This window comes from Aythya marila, assembly GCF_965140915.1.
Source record: "Aythya marila genome assembly, chromosome: 21".
In the NCBI taxonomy this organism is placed as follows: Eukaryota; Metazoa; Chordata; class Aves; order Anseriformes; family Anatidae; genus Aythya; species Aythya marila.
Genome location: NC_139062.1, coordinates 4,062,079 through 4,078,650, shown reverse-complemented (window position 1 = coordinate 4,078,650; position 16,572 = coordinate 4,062,079). Strand labels below are relative to the sequence as shown.

Here is a 16,572-nt window from a genome sequence, read left to right as displayed (position 1 = left end):
AAAAGTCAGGTGTGTCAGGTGCCAACACGAAGTGGCAGTTTTCACAAGACACTTTTCTGGAAGAAAAAAAAAAAGGTTTGTCTACTGTAATCTAGGAGATACTTGCAAGCCTCCCTGGCATCAAGTTTGATAAGATAGGTAGAGTCCTGGTCTATTGACTCTACTTGAAGAAACAGTAGTGTAGTGTAAAGAGCTGTATGAGTTGTGTATAACAAGTTGGATGAGTTGTAAGTCGAGGCAGCTTTAGCTTCCTGGTTTGAGACTTCACAGCTTTCATTCAGCTCTACCAGGAATAGCTATCTTTAGGCACGAATAGCAGATGTATAAAATCACAGGTTCCGACAACATACCGATAGCTGCAGCTTGCCCTCCACCTACACACAGCTCTTAGATGCCAGCTTTGAATTCTTATTCTTCAAAGCAAGGTCCCACCAGCCCTTGCTTTACCTACTTGGGTTGAGTTCTTGGAAGGACGCTCAGCCTCCAGGCAGAAGCTCGATATGGAAAATTCTGATCATCTCACACAAATAAAACCCAGCATCAAGCAATATTTAATAAAGTTTATTAGGTTACCAAGTATTATCTACAGCCATAAAATAGGAAGTGAGAGTTTAAAACTGTACAAAATGTACTGGGGAAGTGAGAAGAGATGGAGACAAGGGAGCATGAAGAGCGTTAGAAGTGAGGAGAACACAGGCTTCCCTGGAGTTATGGAAGACACTGGTTCAAGTCGAAGGCAACCAAGTAGGGCTCCATACACACTATTTTTTTGTGCAATTTGTGTCCCACCCTGTAACAGAAACTAGTACAAACCTCTATGTTAAAAAAATCATACAATATTAGATTAAAAAAGAAAGGGGCACATCATACCCCACCCAGTCTTGGCACCAATTCTGTGCTTCAAAAAATATACTATGTAAGTAGTTTATTTTTAAAAAGGTACCCTACAGCAGCTGTTTAAAACATGTTCTTATACATACACCACAAATATATATATTAACATTTTCAACAACTAAACTCATTTGTACCTACACAGAACTGAAGGAATAACTCAAGAGCAAAAAAAAAAAACAACAAAAAAAAAAACCAACCACACAAACATTTTTTCAAGACAAAGAAATGTGCAAAATAACCCCAGAAAGGCAGCATAGTAACCTGTGGAGAGGTCAAGAGAGCAGCTCCTGCTAGTAAAGGAGTGTCATCCTCTTTACTTGGCTACTGAGGCAAGAATCTATTTGGGATGTGCTGATTTTGCCTGAATTGCTTGTCCTGTTTATTGCAGTTCTCCCCTGCCAACCCCCCAGCTCCGGAGAGGTTTATTTTCTTGCTGTGCTTGAAGATCACCCCATTGGACTCTGGTAAGTCTCTCAAGTTACATCCTGCAGCAACCACCTTCTGGATTTCTGGTCTGCTTATGGCACTTCTGCAGCTACACTGCCACCACCTTCCCTGGGACAGCTTTCCATCCCCCCCAAGCAGACAACTATTCAGCTGCATAGCTAAATGGAGATTATGCTGATGGTCTATGGCAGAACAAAGCCTGGTTTGGGTGACTAAGCAGCTTCAAGAAGAGAATTCCCTGGAAGAGCCCTTAGAGAATTAAATGTTTCTCTGAAACCTTAACATGGAACAGACTATGCAGAAAGCAGACCTAGGATGACAGGACCTACAGCTGGGTGACAAGTCTGAGGACATCCAGTCTGTCTCACTAGGGACTTTATTGCAGAAGTTTGTCCCTTCTCTGTCCCTACATCAGCAAGAAACCCTTCAGTCCCAGACTAAAACCTACAGTTTTAAGTCAAGAGGAAGAGGGCAGATGAAGACATGGGGTGACTGCTCAGTCAACTGAGTCACACCCACTAAGAGGAGGCAGGACAGGAGAACTGAGAGTGATGGTGATAAACAAGAAAGCAAGGTTTACTGTCTATGAAACGTGGCAAGAAGTCCTAGCAGAGAGACAGACATCAGCAACGTAACCACCTCCTCCAATTTAAGTGTCCTGGTGGAAGGGTTCTTGGTTTTGGTGTTTCAGGGTTTGGGTTTTTTTGGTTTTAAAAACTCAGCAATGAATTCCTCTTGGTATTCCAGACTCTCCCCAACTCTGCTGGCCACCCCATGCCTTTCCATTCTTAGCACCTGGTCTTAAGATGTTCACTCCTAGTGCCTCCCCTTCCCCTAAACTATGTTCTTCCCTTCAGCTGGTACACGAGGGCTCACTCCCAGGCTCTACAACCCAAGGGATTGCAGGACAGCCTTTTATCAGGAGAAGCAGGGAGGAACAGAGCTTCTAAAAGTGTTCCTTTATTATTTTTGTTTTTAAAGTGTGCAGGGGAAGTGACTTCCAAAGAACAAGAACACTCGGTTCTGAAACAAGGACTACTCGAGAGCTTGCCATTAAGGGCACACGGAGGCTGTATCAGTGACTGAAGTACTTTGGCCAAGGAGTTCCAACAGTAGCGATGACACAAGGGTGGCAAACCCATCTCCCGGTGGGTCAGCTCCAGATATTTTGCCTTGGTTCCAACTCTCAGTCCCGGAACATGAAGGTCATTGGTAGAGCAGGTAACTCTTGAGGGAGGCTGGCAGTGGCAGCGCAGGGATCTCATTCAGTCTTTCCTTGCCCAGAGCAAGCCTCACAGCTCGCCGACACAAGTCCATCAGAGGCAGTGGTTCAGCTGGAAAGAGAGAGACCCAAGACGTTAACATCCCAAGCCACAAGCTACACATTCATCTTGTTTGTTCTAGAAATCCCCCAGAAAAGATTGAGCAAGAAAAGTGGATGCCTGGCTTGGTCACAAAACCCAAACCATTCAGCATCCACAAGTCAGCAGCTTCACAAAATACATGGGAAGGACACAACATTTCTGTGGAAGTTACTTAAGAAGTTGTGTGTGAAGTAAGAGAGACTAAAATCCCTAAAAGATGTTTCTTCCCTGCAACAACACTGAAGTCAGAACACGTCTCCTAGCTTGTGCCTCTCGCTGCACTATCCAAAAACCTTTGGAAGAGGTTTATTGAAGTAAAAGACAGCAGCAGACAGTTCGATAGCATCATACGGTATGGACACCCAGAAAGTAGTCTGATTTGTTTTTATCCACTAGAAGCAGAACTGTCACCCCTTTCATTTTTGCCGCTATTTCTCATGAAAAAAAGCAAAGCCACCTGTCAAAGCTTCGTGTCACTACTTGTATTGTGACATTTCCCATCAGAGGATTTCTTCCTACATCATAAACCTGGGAAAAATACACATCTTCTGTTACTATTTCTGCACCTTGTACTTACAAACCCTGAACAAGATAATGCTAGTTTTTTCAGGCAAGGCATACGGGGACCTTGGATGCTGAACGGTCAATCACAGGGGACTGAGGTCAAAGCCAGAGCGAACACATCCCAGCTGCACAGGGGGAACACGGATTAGTTTCTCAGCTCCTGTTGCTGAGTCTGTCCCAGCTCACCTGCACAAGCCCGAGGGGTTCCTCAGCCCCAAAGAGATGCTAAAACAAAGGCATCCCAAATTCAGTAGGTAAGCAGACATCCTTCTAATAACCTGGATGCTCAGCACACACCATTGGAAAGCTTTCTTTAGAGACATCTCAGGCTGGACACAGACACCTAAAAACATCCCCAAAAATAGAAAAGCTTGGCTGAGAAGCTGCAGTTTTCAGGAACTCTGCTAGATGCCAACAGCTCTAGCTTCCACTGCTACAAGCCAAATTAATCTGATTGTTCATACAGCTGTTTTAAACAGCTGAGAGACTGGGAAAGCTTAATTTCTAAGCACGATCGTGTTACTGTATTTCTTACCAGAAGCCTCCCCATCAATAGGTGGACAGAAATCCCTTCCTTCCCAGTTCAGAGATAACAGCTAACATTGAAAAGCTCAGACTGAACAGATCAGTCATCTCTGCTCCTGATTCTACTTTGGAAAAAGTAACAGTCCATGTAAAAAAACATCCCTAACGAGAAGCAGAGAAAGCAGTTTATCTATTTTTTTGGCAAAAGGGCTGGGAAGGAGAGGTTGTTAGCTGAAGAGACTTGGTAACAGTCAGGAGTTGCAGTCTAATTGGTCTGTCTCCTCCTCAAGTTAGCAGCCGGAGCTGAACTAATGCCTCATTTCCCCCCCATCAGTCCCTGCTAAGCATCCCGAGCTATTACCTGCTGCAGGGGAAGCCGCAGGGGAATGTTTTTCTAGCACTAGAACTTCAGAGAACTGCTTTGAGCATCGTTACTGAGGCATCACACCCCTAAGTACACCTCTTCCAGCCCCAGCACTGCCCTTCTTGCTGCTCGTGACCCACTTCAGGATCCACGCTGCCTCTCCTGCAGGGTCCGGTCTCTGTACAGCAGGACTGCACGTCCCAGCTCTGGCTGCGATACGACTGGAGAAACCTATTACTGGCAGCACTCCTCTGGCACTTCCCAACGTAGCTTAAACAAAAATTTGTACCCTCTCTGGGGTACAAGTGTGCTGTATTCCAAGTCTGTCCCAACTCCCCTTGCTCCATATGGAGACAGCTTGGGCAGAGCTATCGTCTAGCCAGAGGATGAGGGGCCTGGGCTTCCAAAGCCTCCAGCATTAACATAATGTATTCTGATTTAATGGCCTTAAAAGCAGAGAGGATCTTCTTCCCACAGAGCAGAACTTTGTCCTCAGCTGTTCTGCCCTGATAACCCGCTCTCACCAAAGACGGAGCAGAAGAGAAAGCACACACATCTGACCTCCTTCCATTCACAAGCACTACAATCACTGGACACAGTGCTGCTATTGAATGCTCAGAAGGGGTTAGAGCCAGACACCTTCTTTCTGTCCGTGCCAAAATAGCGTCCTGTCATTCCTGGCCTCGTGCCCGTGATTCACTCCTATGCTGAGAGCACACTACAACCCAATCCAATACAGGAGGTGGCTGTTTCCCTGCTAAGAGCAGTTCTGTGCAGACAGCTCCACAGACTCGCTGGCTCTGAAGGGAGCTGCAAGCCTTGGCTTTGACCCTTCCAAAAACCTGGTTGCTGGAGCTGCTGCCATCCTATAAGCTGTTGGGGCAGGGTAAGCTCGGTTCTTCTCTGTTGGTGAGAAAACACTTTGCCAAAAAGCTCTCACTTCAAAAGATTTTGGTTCTCTGGGGGTTATTCAGCCTTTCCTGCTGAGCTCATCTGCTAAAAAGCTGATGGGAAGAAGGCTGACTATAGGAAAAACCAGAAGAGTAGTTTATGAAAGGAATACACCTATGCTGAGCGCTAAGATCGTGCCTCAACAGACACTAAAGTGCTTGCCAGCTGCAAAGAACATGGTGACACTACTGGCTGAGTTACACCACTTTAGGGACAGTCCAACTTATTTTTTCTGAGCTAAGCCTTCCCTTGAAAAGGATCAATTATGTTGTGGCTCATGATAGAAATAGTTTGAGGCAGCCTCAGTGGATGGGTCAGCTGCTTTGCAAAGAATTTAGTCACTCCATGACAGAACAAGCTGAACACCCAGACCATCCAATCTGCCTTGTTTTTCAGCAAGTTTGGAGACTCAGGAGCTGAGGAATTCGCTAACTCCATTTTTGAATGGGAGGCAGCACAGCAGTCGTTCTGCAGGCTTTCACCTGGGTCCAGCATGTCCCAAGCTTTATGAGTACACTGGGAAGTCCCTGTTGGATGCAGGTGTTGGCTTCCACAAAGCCAAGCAGGACTTCTCTAACCTAAAGAAGTTTCCCCAGAAGTGTCACTGGTTGCCTATGAACCAAGTGAAGAAGAGAGGAGTTTCCCAGAGGTGCTTCAGCAGCAGGAGATGTTCTCTGGCCCTTTCTCTCTGCTCTGAGCAGCACGCCTTGCTTTGTGCCCACACAGCAGGTCTGCAAACATTGGTATAGGTACCTCTGTCTTGCCAAATTGAGGCGTATTTCTCAAGTCACGAGTGGATCATACCCCTATCCCCTCACAATGCTCTCGTGGTTGTTTGACAGCTCAGTTGTCAGGTGCCAGCACTGCTTTCCATACCTCATGTCACCAGTGCCGGGGGTTGACACCTGGTCCAGCCTCATAACAAACACGTTCTAAGCACAAATAAAAGCCCAGTATGCTACAGCCTTTGGGCAGACACTGTTCTGGAATGCAGGGGAAACACTACCCTTTTCATATTAATATTGCCAAATTTATTTCAGTAACAACATAAATCCAGATATTAATCCACTTCCTTCACCTCTCTCCTCCACCCTACCCAGAGGACTGAGTCACAGTCTGGCCCAGTGGGAACCTCTGACTAGGAGAGATAAGACTTTAGCACATTTGGACAGCCAAACTTATTACTAAGCTTAGCTAGGGATTGAGAGCCCTATTAGTAAAAGACCTGGCATGCAAGTTGGGCTGGCTGCAACGTCCAGCCCTGCACTGAAAAATCAGCACAGCCTGCCCTGGAAGAAACAAAGCAAGCTACTTTCCTCAGAGATGGGACATTCCTGCAGTGCCTGATGAAGGGACTTGTTAAAATCCCCTGCAGGAAGGAGTGGGAAGAGCTGTCCCTGTCTGAGGAAAGGGGAAAGTGATTGCCCCTCAGGGACTGCTCCTTGCAAAAAGGCACCAGGATCGCACTGCAAAGAACAGCTGTCCAGAAAGACCATTCCTGCTGGGACCTTGGTAGCACTGCAGGAAGGTTTGTCATCACTCCAGACAAACTGGCACCTCCTCCTCCCACTGTATCACCTCCCCAAACTTCACGTGCTCCCTGCAGCACCTTATTAACAACACGTTACCAGCCAGACAAGCTGTTTCAATTGCCACTAAGGATTCGGAGATTTCTCTAAACCCCACTGCTGCCATGAAGTCCTCACCTCTTCAGGAAAGAGAAAACCCTTCAGGATGGTGAAGGCACGTAAGTGGCACACAGGTTAGTGCTGCTAGAACAAACACAGAGCTATACTCACGGTCGAGTCCGTTCAAGTAGCGCATCCGAATTTCACAGTGTCCCCACACTGCGCTCACCACGGGGTACAGCTTTTTCCCCTTGAGTCCCCGAAAGGCAACACCCATGTACTGCCCGTCCACAATGAAGCTCAGCGTCCCATCGTCCATGTCCAGAACCACCAGGAAGGAATCCGGCACGATGAAAGTTTCATCTGGCTCTAGGAAGGCAGGGTAGGTTTTACTGGGCTGGTTCTTGCCGTCGTGGTACAGTCTGTTGCGCCCGAGGTCCCATCCCCACGACTCGTGGTTGTTTCCTACGAGCGTGGTGTACCCTACGGAGTGCAGGGGGGCGTCTGCTGTTGCCACCCCTACCACGGCGTGCGTGCCCCGCTGCCGCATCGCCCAGGTGATCTGCCACACGTGCAGTCCTCGCGTGTAGCCGACTTTGCCTCTGATAGCGTCTGTGCTCTGAGCCACCGGATGCCGGTGAAATATCAGCTTGTCATCCTCCTTCACGAATACATTCAGCGAGCGGTCGTCGTTGTTCCATGAATGCAGTAGCTGGACTTCGTACGACACCGGAGGCATGTCCAGCAGCAAGTCCAGACGCGTGGGTTTGCTGTAGTCGAGCCCCTGCAGCTCCTGTTTCAAAGGCCTGTACACCGGGTCCCTCATATCCACAGTCTTTATCCCACCTGTGACCTTCTGACCCATCGTGCCTTCTGGTTTTGCCTACTCGTAGGCTCCCAAAGCAAGCTCATCAATTTGCCCGGCTGCTTCTGCTGTCATTCAGCCCTACAGGAAATGTTGCTTGGAGACCTTGTCGAGATGTACGCTAGTCAGTATTGCCTAATGGATGGAAAGAAAAACAAGAGACAAGTTAAACATTACCACATACAGCCTTGTATGCAACATTTACAGAGCAGTTTCAATCCATTTATCTTGACAATTCATCCTTCCTTTCCACCAGCACGGGGAATGCATGCCACCAATGCAGCGTGCCCTGCATAGCAGAGAGAGCATATAGATCAAACAGACAGGTACTGAGCCTGTCCCCCTCAGAGAGGCACTCAAATTCCTCCTCTTGTCTAAAGAAGGTGTGGATTTGGCCATAGCTCGCCTCTTTACAAGGCACTGTTCCACCTTGAGAGCTGGTCCGTGGTCAGACTGACCCCAGCTGTCCTTTGCCTTGAATCATGGACAACATGCAAGCCAGGCTGGATAAACTGAGAACAGTTTCTTCTACACAGAAGACCCAGCACAGAGTAATAATGCCTGAGATTTCAATGCTCCAGCACTACCTTTGCCCAGCCTACGAGCTCTACTTGATGCCACAAGACCAGGCTGAGCAGGACGTCCACCCAGAGGAGGCCCAGGCTGATCACCCGTGTTCATTACTCCAGCTCCTTCCACCCACCTTGGGGTTCTCCAGCCAAGGCCATCTGTACAGCTATCCACCGAGGAGCCAAAACACACAAGACATTTTTAATACCCAAAAAGAGTCCAAACACCTCCAGGGTTCAAAACAGCTTACTCACAAACACGCTAGGTGAACACTTGGTGTTCTCCTCGCTGGTACTCGAGTGCTTCCTCCACAGGGCTCCCCGATCAGGCATGAGATGAGGAAGCCTGAACTGCAGCCTTTTTTTGGCAGACAGCTGTAGGAGTTCTTGGAGAACCCCCTCCAATGCAAGCATCCCCTGCAGTAAAGGCCGCATACCACAGAGACACGCACACACGGGGATTGCCTGGTGGCATTATCCAGCCATAAATAGTTTGCTTCCCTCAACACTTAAACAGCTCCAAGAGAGAAATATAAAAAAAAAACAGCCCTGAACACGAGCCATCTGCCCCCAGCAGCGATCAAGCAAGGTAGGAAGCAGGCAGTAAGATGAAAGCTGCTCCATCTGGAGCCTTACAAACCTTCCCCGATCAGCTGGCAGCCAGCAGCCATCCACACAGGCTTCAGGACATAGCTCAGCCCCGGCTCCAGCTCTGGAAAGTACCTTCAAGGCCCGATTGTGCAAGTCCAGGACAGCAGATAAAGCTGCTGGGTTCAGCCTCAGGCGACACCCGTTGGCACCACAGGGCTGCAGGGGATCGCCGCCGTCAGGAGAGCAGCTACACCTCCCAGATGGCTCGGCTCAAGTGAGCAGCTGGGGCAGCTCCTCTTCTCCAAGAGGGGAAAAATAAAAAAAATCCCCAGCTTCAGATGCAGAGTCCAGGGGGAGGAGCGAGATTCTTCTCCGTTTAGCAGTTTTCCTTCCAGATTTCAGAGAAGCCTCTGAAAAGTTGAAGCCAGCTTGCCCGAGGAGACGAGCTTGCTGCGCGCGCCTCTCCTCCAGCCCTGCATCCACCGAAGTGGCTCTGCTCTCGCTCAGCAACACAAACAACCCTCTGTGAGGCAGCTGCCAAACTGGGGGCAGCTATTAGGAGAATTAAAAGTGGGAGGGGAGTGAACTGGCTTTCTAAGAAAAAAAGTGTTATTTTAACATTTCCTGAAGTGAGGCAATCAGTCGGGGCTCCTGCCAGCTACAGTCACAACACTTACTCACAACCAGGACCTCATCTGGCGTAGAAAAGGAGCATGAATCAGGTCTGGTTTAAAAATCAGGTTACTGGACATTAGCAGCAAGGCTTCAGCTAGAAGGTGACAGGGAAGGTTTGTGTATGTCCTGGGTTACGGATCAATTCACCAGCTTCCCTACAACTTACTCCTCCTCCTGGATATGCCATGGAAAGCTCAGCTGAAATCTGGTAGTTCTTAAAGACGACTCCTTCTCTTGCCCCCTTTTTTTGTTTGTTAAGTGCAGAAGGGAAAAATCCTTGACATTCTTTAAGAGTCACATCCCAACGCACATTAGTAAGCAGCAGGATGGCCATTTCCTAACCATTTAGGGACCTCGGACGTATGGCACTGAAGGACAGAAGGCTCATTAAGCAAATACCATTTAAATGAGATTCAATCACGTTACGAGCTGACAAGATGACTGAAAAGTGTGTATGTTAAGCACATACCATCCACAGCATCAAAACAAATCCCCTGTTATTTAAGCCAGAGAGTCAACAGCTGAGAAGCAAGAAGCCACACAACAAATTGAGCAATGGCACAGTGACCGGGTGCCAGCACACCCTGGCACAATACCTCCAAGGGCACAGCCTCCCTCCTCTAGGAGCCTGTAACATCAAACCAAGGGATCCCAAGCTGTTACAGGCACAAGCTGAGCTGCTGGTGTAAAAGCACCGGCACTGTCACAACATCACAAGTCATGCATACTCACCCAGGGAGCTGCGTGGTAGTACTTAAACTCAGCACATGTATCACAAGGAATTATTTGGGAGAAACTGCTGTTAAATCCTCAAGTCCCCATTCTCCCATCTTCAAAGCCTCATGCCTGAGATATAAAACTGAGGGCTTCAGCACTCCCAGAGCCGACACCAGCTCTGTTAGGATGAGATTTCTCCAGTTGCTCCAGCAGGAGCCTTCCCGTTCCTGGGAGATGCCCATTAATGCTGGCTGGAAGGTCGGATTTTAAGAAGTCTCAGTGCAAGTCACTTGCTCAGGCTGGGAGTAGGACCATGGGGCTGCTGAGCCTGAGCTGCGTTGCTCTGCAGAGAGCCCCAGATGAGCTACCTGGCATTCCCCAGCCTTATGGCACACGGACAAGGGCTGTCAACGAGGCACTGGCTGCAGCGCACTTGGAAGCCTGGAGGCCAGTTCAGCTGTTGGAACATTGATTAGGATAAAGGAACAAAACATTGGCAGGAGGGAGAGCGGCAGATTTCCTGAGAGCTGTGCAGGACATGTGAGAACACTGCAGAGGAAGCAACAACCAAAACAAAGCAGCCTGCCAGACTGCAGGAGCACCGCTGCAGACTGTTCTCAAGTGCAATGCTTGGGAGAAGCAGGAACACAGCTCTGCACTCCCATTAGCAAAACAACGCCTCCTTCATTATAAGTTTTCCCTCCTGCCAACGTTAGCCTTTATGTTTTTCTAGAGGCTTTTTCTTCTCCTTTTCTTCACCAGAAAGGGAATCACCACAGTTCAGGACAGGGACTTCTGAAGCACTTTTGGTAGGATACTGTGTCCACAAGGAGAGCAGCCTTTCCTCTACACAAGCACCAGTTGCCACTTGCCTTAGTTTTGCCTCTTTCCCCAGGCAGACTAATACCATAAGATGAAGCCAGAATAAACAGAAATAAAGGGGAAAAAAGATTGCAACAAGAGGGTCAATTAGACCGAGAGCAGGTCAGATACCAAGCACTGTATGCCAAGATTCAGGCGCAACGTGGCTGGTTATTAGGGCAAGGCAGTGATTTCAGCTCACAGCTGGCTCCACCGTCCCTTGCCTGGTCTAAAACTGCAGAGCAGCACCTCGCCCTACAGTCAGGGGGTACAATTATGCCCCTTTTAAGAAAGCTTTGCCACGCACAAGACAATACAGGCACTTTCCCTTCAGCAGGAGTGAGAAGCTTACCCTCCTGAACTAACAAATTAATGCTCTGGAAAGCTTTATGAGATGCAGACAGCCATAAATGAAGGGATATGCTATGGAGCCAGCTACTCCAAAACCCTTGAGCAGTTAGAGGCTTGAGTACAAGTGGTAGAAGTGCTTTCACCTATTGCATCAACAGCTCAGGCTTGCTGGAATACTGCTCTGCTTTATAAACATAACGCTCCATTTTGCTCCCATGCTATTTTCAGTTTTTAGTGGTTATCTTCAAGACTTAAAAGCTTCAGAACAAAGTCTTAGAGCAAAACGCTCACTGCCATTTTCAGGGAGTTGGATCTCCCCTCAATTTAACTGTTCAGAGCAAGGAGATTTGCCACGCTGGAAAGAAATGCCAGCCTTCAAAACCACTGCCTGCTGGAAATAGATCAAGGTAGGAGATAGCAAAGGCATTTCAATGGATGGTGTCAAAGTTCCAGCTGCTAAATGGAAGACGACAACTTTTTTTTTTTTTTACAAGGCTTTGCAAAGGAGAGAACGTGCACAGCAGTCAGAGCAGAGCTGGTTTCCAACTTCTATTTAGGCAAATCATCTGCCTGTCACAGACCTCTCCTGAAGCAGTCACTATGATTTAGTTCAGCACCATGCTGTGTACAATAGAGCAGGACCATCCTGTGCCCACGGCCCCTTCAGCTCATAATTAACCCAAGCAGGCTGATGCCACGCAGACAGCAGCCTCCACTACCCCCCAGCAGGGTATTTTGTTTCCTGGTGTGAATCAAGTAGCTAGAATTTGGTTTCAGTCACTTCCCTCCTGTCACCCAGAACCTGGGGAACATCAGGCTAAGCAATGCCTTGGTTCACACAGAGAGGTTTGAAAAGTCACCCAAATCTAAACCACTGTCTATCATTACAAGACAATTCACCTCACTCTTATCTATGCCAGACCCATTCACCTGATCTGAGCACACGAATGCAGTCCCAGCTATCGATGCAGCATACGCAAGCCAGAGAACTCACCCAAGGAGCCCTCATTGTTTCATCTGAAGCCAAAGAGCTGTTCCCATGCAAGTTTCTTCACACAGCAGGAGGTTGTGTCAGGTAGCTCCGTCTCAAAGTGACAGAGGAATTTTAACAGGCTGCTGTACGGATTTTCAACACCATTTGGAAGCAGCTTGCACAGCAGTGAGAGCCCTCAACGTCCCAGTCATGTCTCCACACAAGGCAAAGAATATGCAGTAGCCATAGAGAAAGTCACTGCTGGTCCCTTTAGCATCCCCCCAGCCAGCTCCTGAGCTGCCAGAGCCTGCACAGCATGGATGGCTCAACCCAAACTGCAAAGGGCAGCGAGTTCTAGGGGCAGCCTATCCAAAACAATGAAAAGCACAGAACACTTACTGGAAAATGCATGCAGTTGTTTAAGCACCTGCGGGGCACTCAGCCACTGAAAACAGATGTTTTCATTAGGTCAAGTACTGGCAAGTCATTCTCCCTCAGTTACGAGCTTTACCAGAAGGAAGGACCAGGAGCACTTCAGTCAGTTACAAAAAGTTTTGTTAATGTGACTGCAAAAAATGCAGCTCCTCACGGCTCTTCCCTTGCTCTGCAGCTCAACACCCCCAGCACACCTGTCTGGAGCAGCGGTTACACCACTACATGAAAGCCCTGGAACTCCTTGATCTCCCATCCAGTTTTACTTCAAGCCTATTTCTTCCAGTTTACTGTGGCTTATGTTCTCCCCCATAGTTATACGACTACTTCTGTAGATAAGAGTCCAAGCCTTTAAACACAGACAGCGCACTCTGCAGACAGCGAATCGAAGCCCTGCCCTACAGATTTCCAGTCTGGAAAACCTCAGGGTAACGACAGAAAATGTTCTACTCAATCATTTACTTGCTTACTCCTTTGGAAAGCTGAGCTAAAGGACACAGCTCTAGTAAATGAGACCACAGAAAAAGCACGTGTACTTTTGCCTAGGTTTCCATGCTTTTAATAGAAGCCCATTAAGTAAACTTGGTGCATTTTCTTGGGCTGAACGTTCATCCCACAAGCTAGTGGATAAAGAAGCTAAACTGATAGTGGCTGCACTACTGCTACTTTTATTTGTTGGCTGGCAGCAGCTTACCTGGAGAATTCGCAAGGTGATCCCAGGTACCTGACATGCTGGCTTTGTACTCAACCCCCAGAGGCCCTTCACACAGAGCTATCCCCTTTCTTTGATAGGAACTTTAGAATTTGCTTTCTAGACTCTGCCTCAGCATGAGTTTCTCCTCACTTTTAAGAGCTGACCCGTTGTTCACGCAAGCCTTCTGCTTTTTTGCTCAGTTTTACAAAGAACGAACATTGATGCTACAAAACCATCCTAAAAGCATGGGGAAGAAAGGAGCTTGCAAGCCTCAAATGCAAACAGCATTCAAACCTTAGCACCCAAGAATCATGACTATTTTATTTAGCCTTAATTCTTAACATCAAAGCTGTAGCGCCTCGCTTGCAGCATGCACTTCTGCCTCCTACAGAAGGGAATCACAGCAAAGCTGTGACACCTCCACATCCAGCCCTGATGCAACCATTTCACCAGCACTCCAGCTTTAACACCCTTCCCACCCCATTAAACATTGAGCAAAGCCTTGCAGAGGCAATAAGCTTACCTACTCTGCAGCTCCCAAGCGCTGCATTAGCAGAGAACAAGCAGCCACGAAGCAGATGACAGCAACGATCGCACCAGACGTGGCCAGAGCTGGTTTCGGAGTGTTGCAATTGTGCAATTGTTCTTAGACCTGGGCTGGGCAGGCAGCATTTATTACATAGCATTGGTTTTGGCAGCAGCAGGGAGCCTCCTTGCTATCTCACTCTCCATGCAGAAGGCTGCTGCGGTGCCAAGGGGCAGCTCCCCCAGCCCCACCTAGCGAGGAGCAGCAGCAGCAGCTGGGCTCAGCAGGGTGAGCTGCTGCAGAAAGTGAAACCACAGTCACTGAGATCACCAGAGGTAGGGCAAGACAATTGCAGATGGCACGTGTCCCAGCAAAGAGCAGAGAGGAACATCCTTGAGCAGAATCAGGTCCTTGGTGTGAACTGCACAAGTGTGTTGGGGATGGGGGGAACGGGACGTGGTGTTTGGCAGTGACCTCCCCGGGCTGCTGAGCTAACAAACCACCTCGCTAAGCCAACAGCCTTGTTCTCCTAAGCAGCACATATCGTGGTTCTAGATATCAAGAGCTTTGCTCTCCTACACATCTGGCAGGTGGCATAAGCACATCCACCCTGAGACACCCCAGGAGAGCCTTTGAGGAAGCCAAGAGCCTGCCACTGCACAACATTGCTGGGATTTGTAGCCACTGAACCAGCTCGTCCGTATGAATGCAATACTCTAAGGAACCTCTCCTTGGGATAAGAAAGGTTCTGCAGAATTTCCTAGCTGTTTTTGCCGTGTTGAAAGGCAGTGTGATGAGGACAGCGTGCCCTCCTACACCCTGAGTGGAGGGGCTGGCTCTCCAGCACAACACTGAAGTCACTCAGAAGGCAGCACATCCAAGGAAGCTAAATCTGGAACAACCCTAAAACCCGGAATAACCCATCCTCAACTGAAACCAACAAGAAACCAACATGAACAAGTCTCCTCTGTCTCCTACCTAGCCAGCTCCCACTAAGGGCAGTGCTGTGTAACCCAGCAGAAAGGACTTCACAGGAGAGGTAGCTCTGAGAAGTATCTGTAATAACAGAGGGAAGTCAGGCAGGAGTCCTGCAGCTCTTGCCAGAAACTCTCTGCTATTGAATATTGGTTACTTGGTTACAAATGGCAGTTTTGGTTACACAAAAACTAAGATTTTTCTTGAAATGAAAGAGTGAACTCAAGCAGATTTCCCTTACAGAGGAAGTTGAGGGGATGTGTCAGAAAGGTCATTAGATTCTTTGCAGCTCCGTTTAAGGTAGCACCCAGATAACACACAAATGCCAATTAATGCAAGTTAAAGAGCCTTGAAGAAATACCATGCTTGGTGTCTCTTATCTTGTTCCTTTATAGCTTTTATCTTGTTCCTTTATAGCTTCTCAGAGGTAAGACTGCAGCTACGTGCTCTGGCAATGCCATGTTTTGTGGGCATCAAGCCTTAAAACAGAGATTTGCAGTGCTAAGCCCTCCCTTGCACTCCAGCCCTGTGCTTTAGGGCCAGACTTGTCCTTAACAAGCCTTCAGAACAGCAGCACGTGTTCTTCCCCAGCCTCTCCCACTGATGACTAACGTGTCCTCACAGGCACAGCACTAGGATCAGCGTGCCACACTGACATAAGGGCTCGTCCACCAGCACAATCCATGACCTTTCGTCCAGCCCACGTGCTGGAGTGCACCCCACGGACAGCAGACAGCTTTGTTTCATAACACATCGGGCTGGAGACTTCCCTTCCTGAAAGGACGAGTGGTAGCAAGGCTCATCAGGACTTCTGTTCCCCTGCCTCCCTCTCAAGTAGAGGAAGTCAGTCTGAGCGCTGGCATCTGTATCCATAGAGGCTGGGAGCAGCTCTAAGAGGCTCTCAGTCCCTGCAGGATGTTAGGTTTTTGGCAGGAGAGCTGTTAGCCCGTCTTCCCGTGGTCAGTCTACTTACTCCAATACTCTCAAGCAGTTCTTTTGTAGTTCTTGCTGAAGCTGCTTCAAGGATGCATTGCCCTCTGTATCCCAGCAGGACCAGAAGGATGTGGAGCTTAAACCAGTTGCACAGCTGGCTTCAGACCTCTGCCTCGCAGACAGCACTGCTTCTCATCTCCTCGCCCTGCCATGTGTCCATTTCCTTCCCACTCTTCCTCACGGAGCAGGGCTGTGACAGAGCAAACACTGCTGAACTCAGGACAGCGAGACTCTGGCTAGAAGTGGTTCGTTTGTTGGTGTTGTAACAGATGTGAAGGAGTTGAGCAATTCGCTGTGGTTTCCTTACATGCTCATCGTACAAAGCCTGACTCCAAACAGATCCTCACCACCAGGCAGCACTGCCACAGAGGCACATCAGTACCTGCACGGCAGGGCAGGCAGCATCGCTTGGCACAAGGAGCGTGGTTAAGCTCACCCTGGGGCCTGAGAGAAGCCTCTGAGCAGGGGCTGAACGAACAGGCCAGAGAGCTAGCGACTGACTGAAGCTTTCCCCAAAGGCAGGAGAGTCCCAAGTTCACCATCCCACACAACTGACAGCTCCGCATCCTAGCCAAGGGCTGAGAAACGTGGCCAGCGTCCCTTCCCATGTCCC

General features: G+C 48.6%; 1 protein-coding gene across 2 annotated transcripts in view; it reads right to left on the bottom strand.

The window, feature by feature from the left end:
- Positions 1–546: 546 nt before the first annotated feature.
- The window catches only part of SPSB1 (splA/ryanodine receptor domain and SOCS box containing 1), a 38,228-nt gene continuing 22,202 nt past the window's right edge, over positions 547–16,572 (bottom strand). Inside the window, exons 1-3 of one of the 2 annotated variants that reach the window (XM_082776747.1) lie at positions 8,812–9,474; positions 6,909–7,737; positions 547–2,675 (exon numbers count right to left, since the gene is read on the bottom strand). In XM_082776747.1, the coding sequence (XP_082632873.1) occupies positions 2,548–2,675; positions 6,909–7,602 (822 nt within the window). In that variant the 5' untranslated portion in view covers positions 7,603–7,737; positions 8,812–9,474 and the 3' untranslated portion in view covers positions 547–2,547. Of the gene's footprint in view, positions 2,676–6,908; positions 7,738–8,811; positions 9,475–16,572 lie in introns of those variants that run through there. The other variant, XM_082776746.1, reaches the window with a different exon arrangement.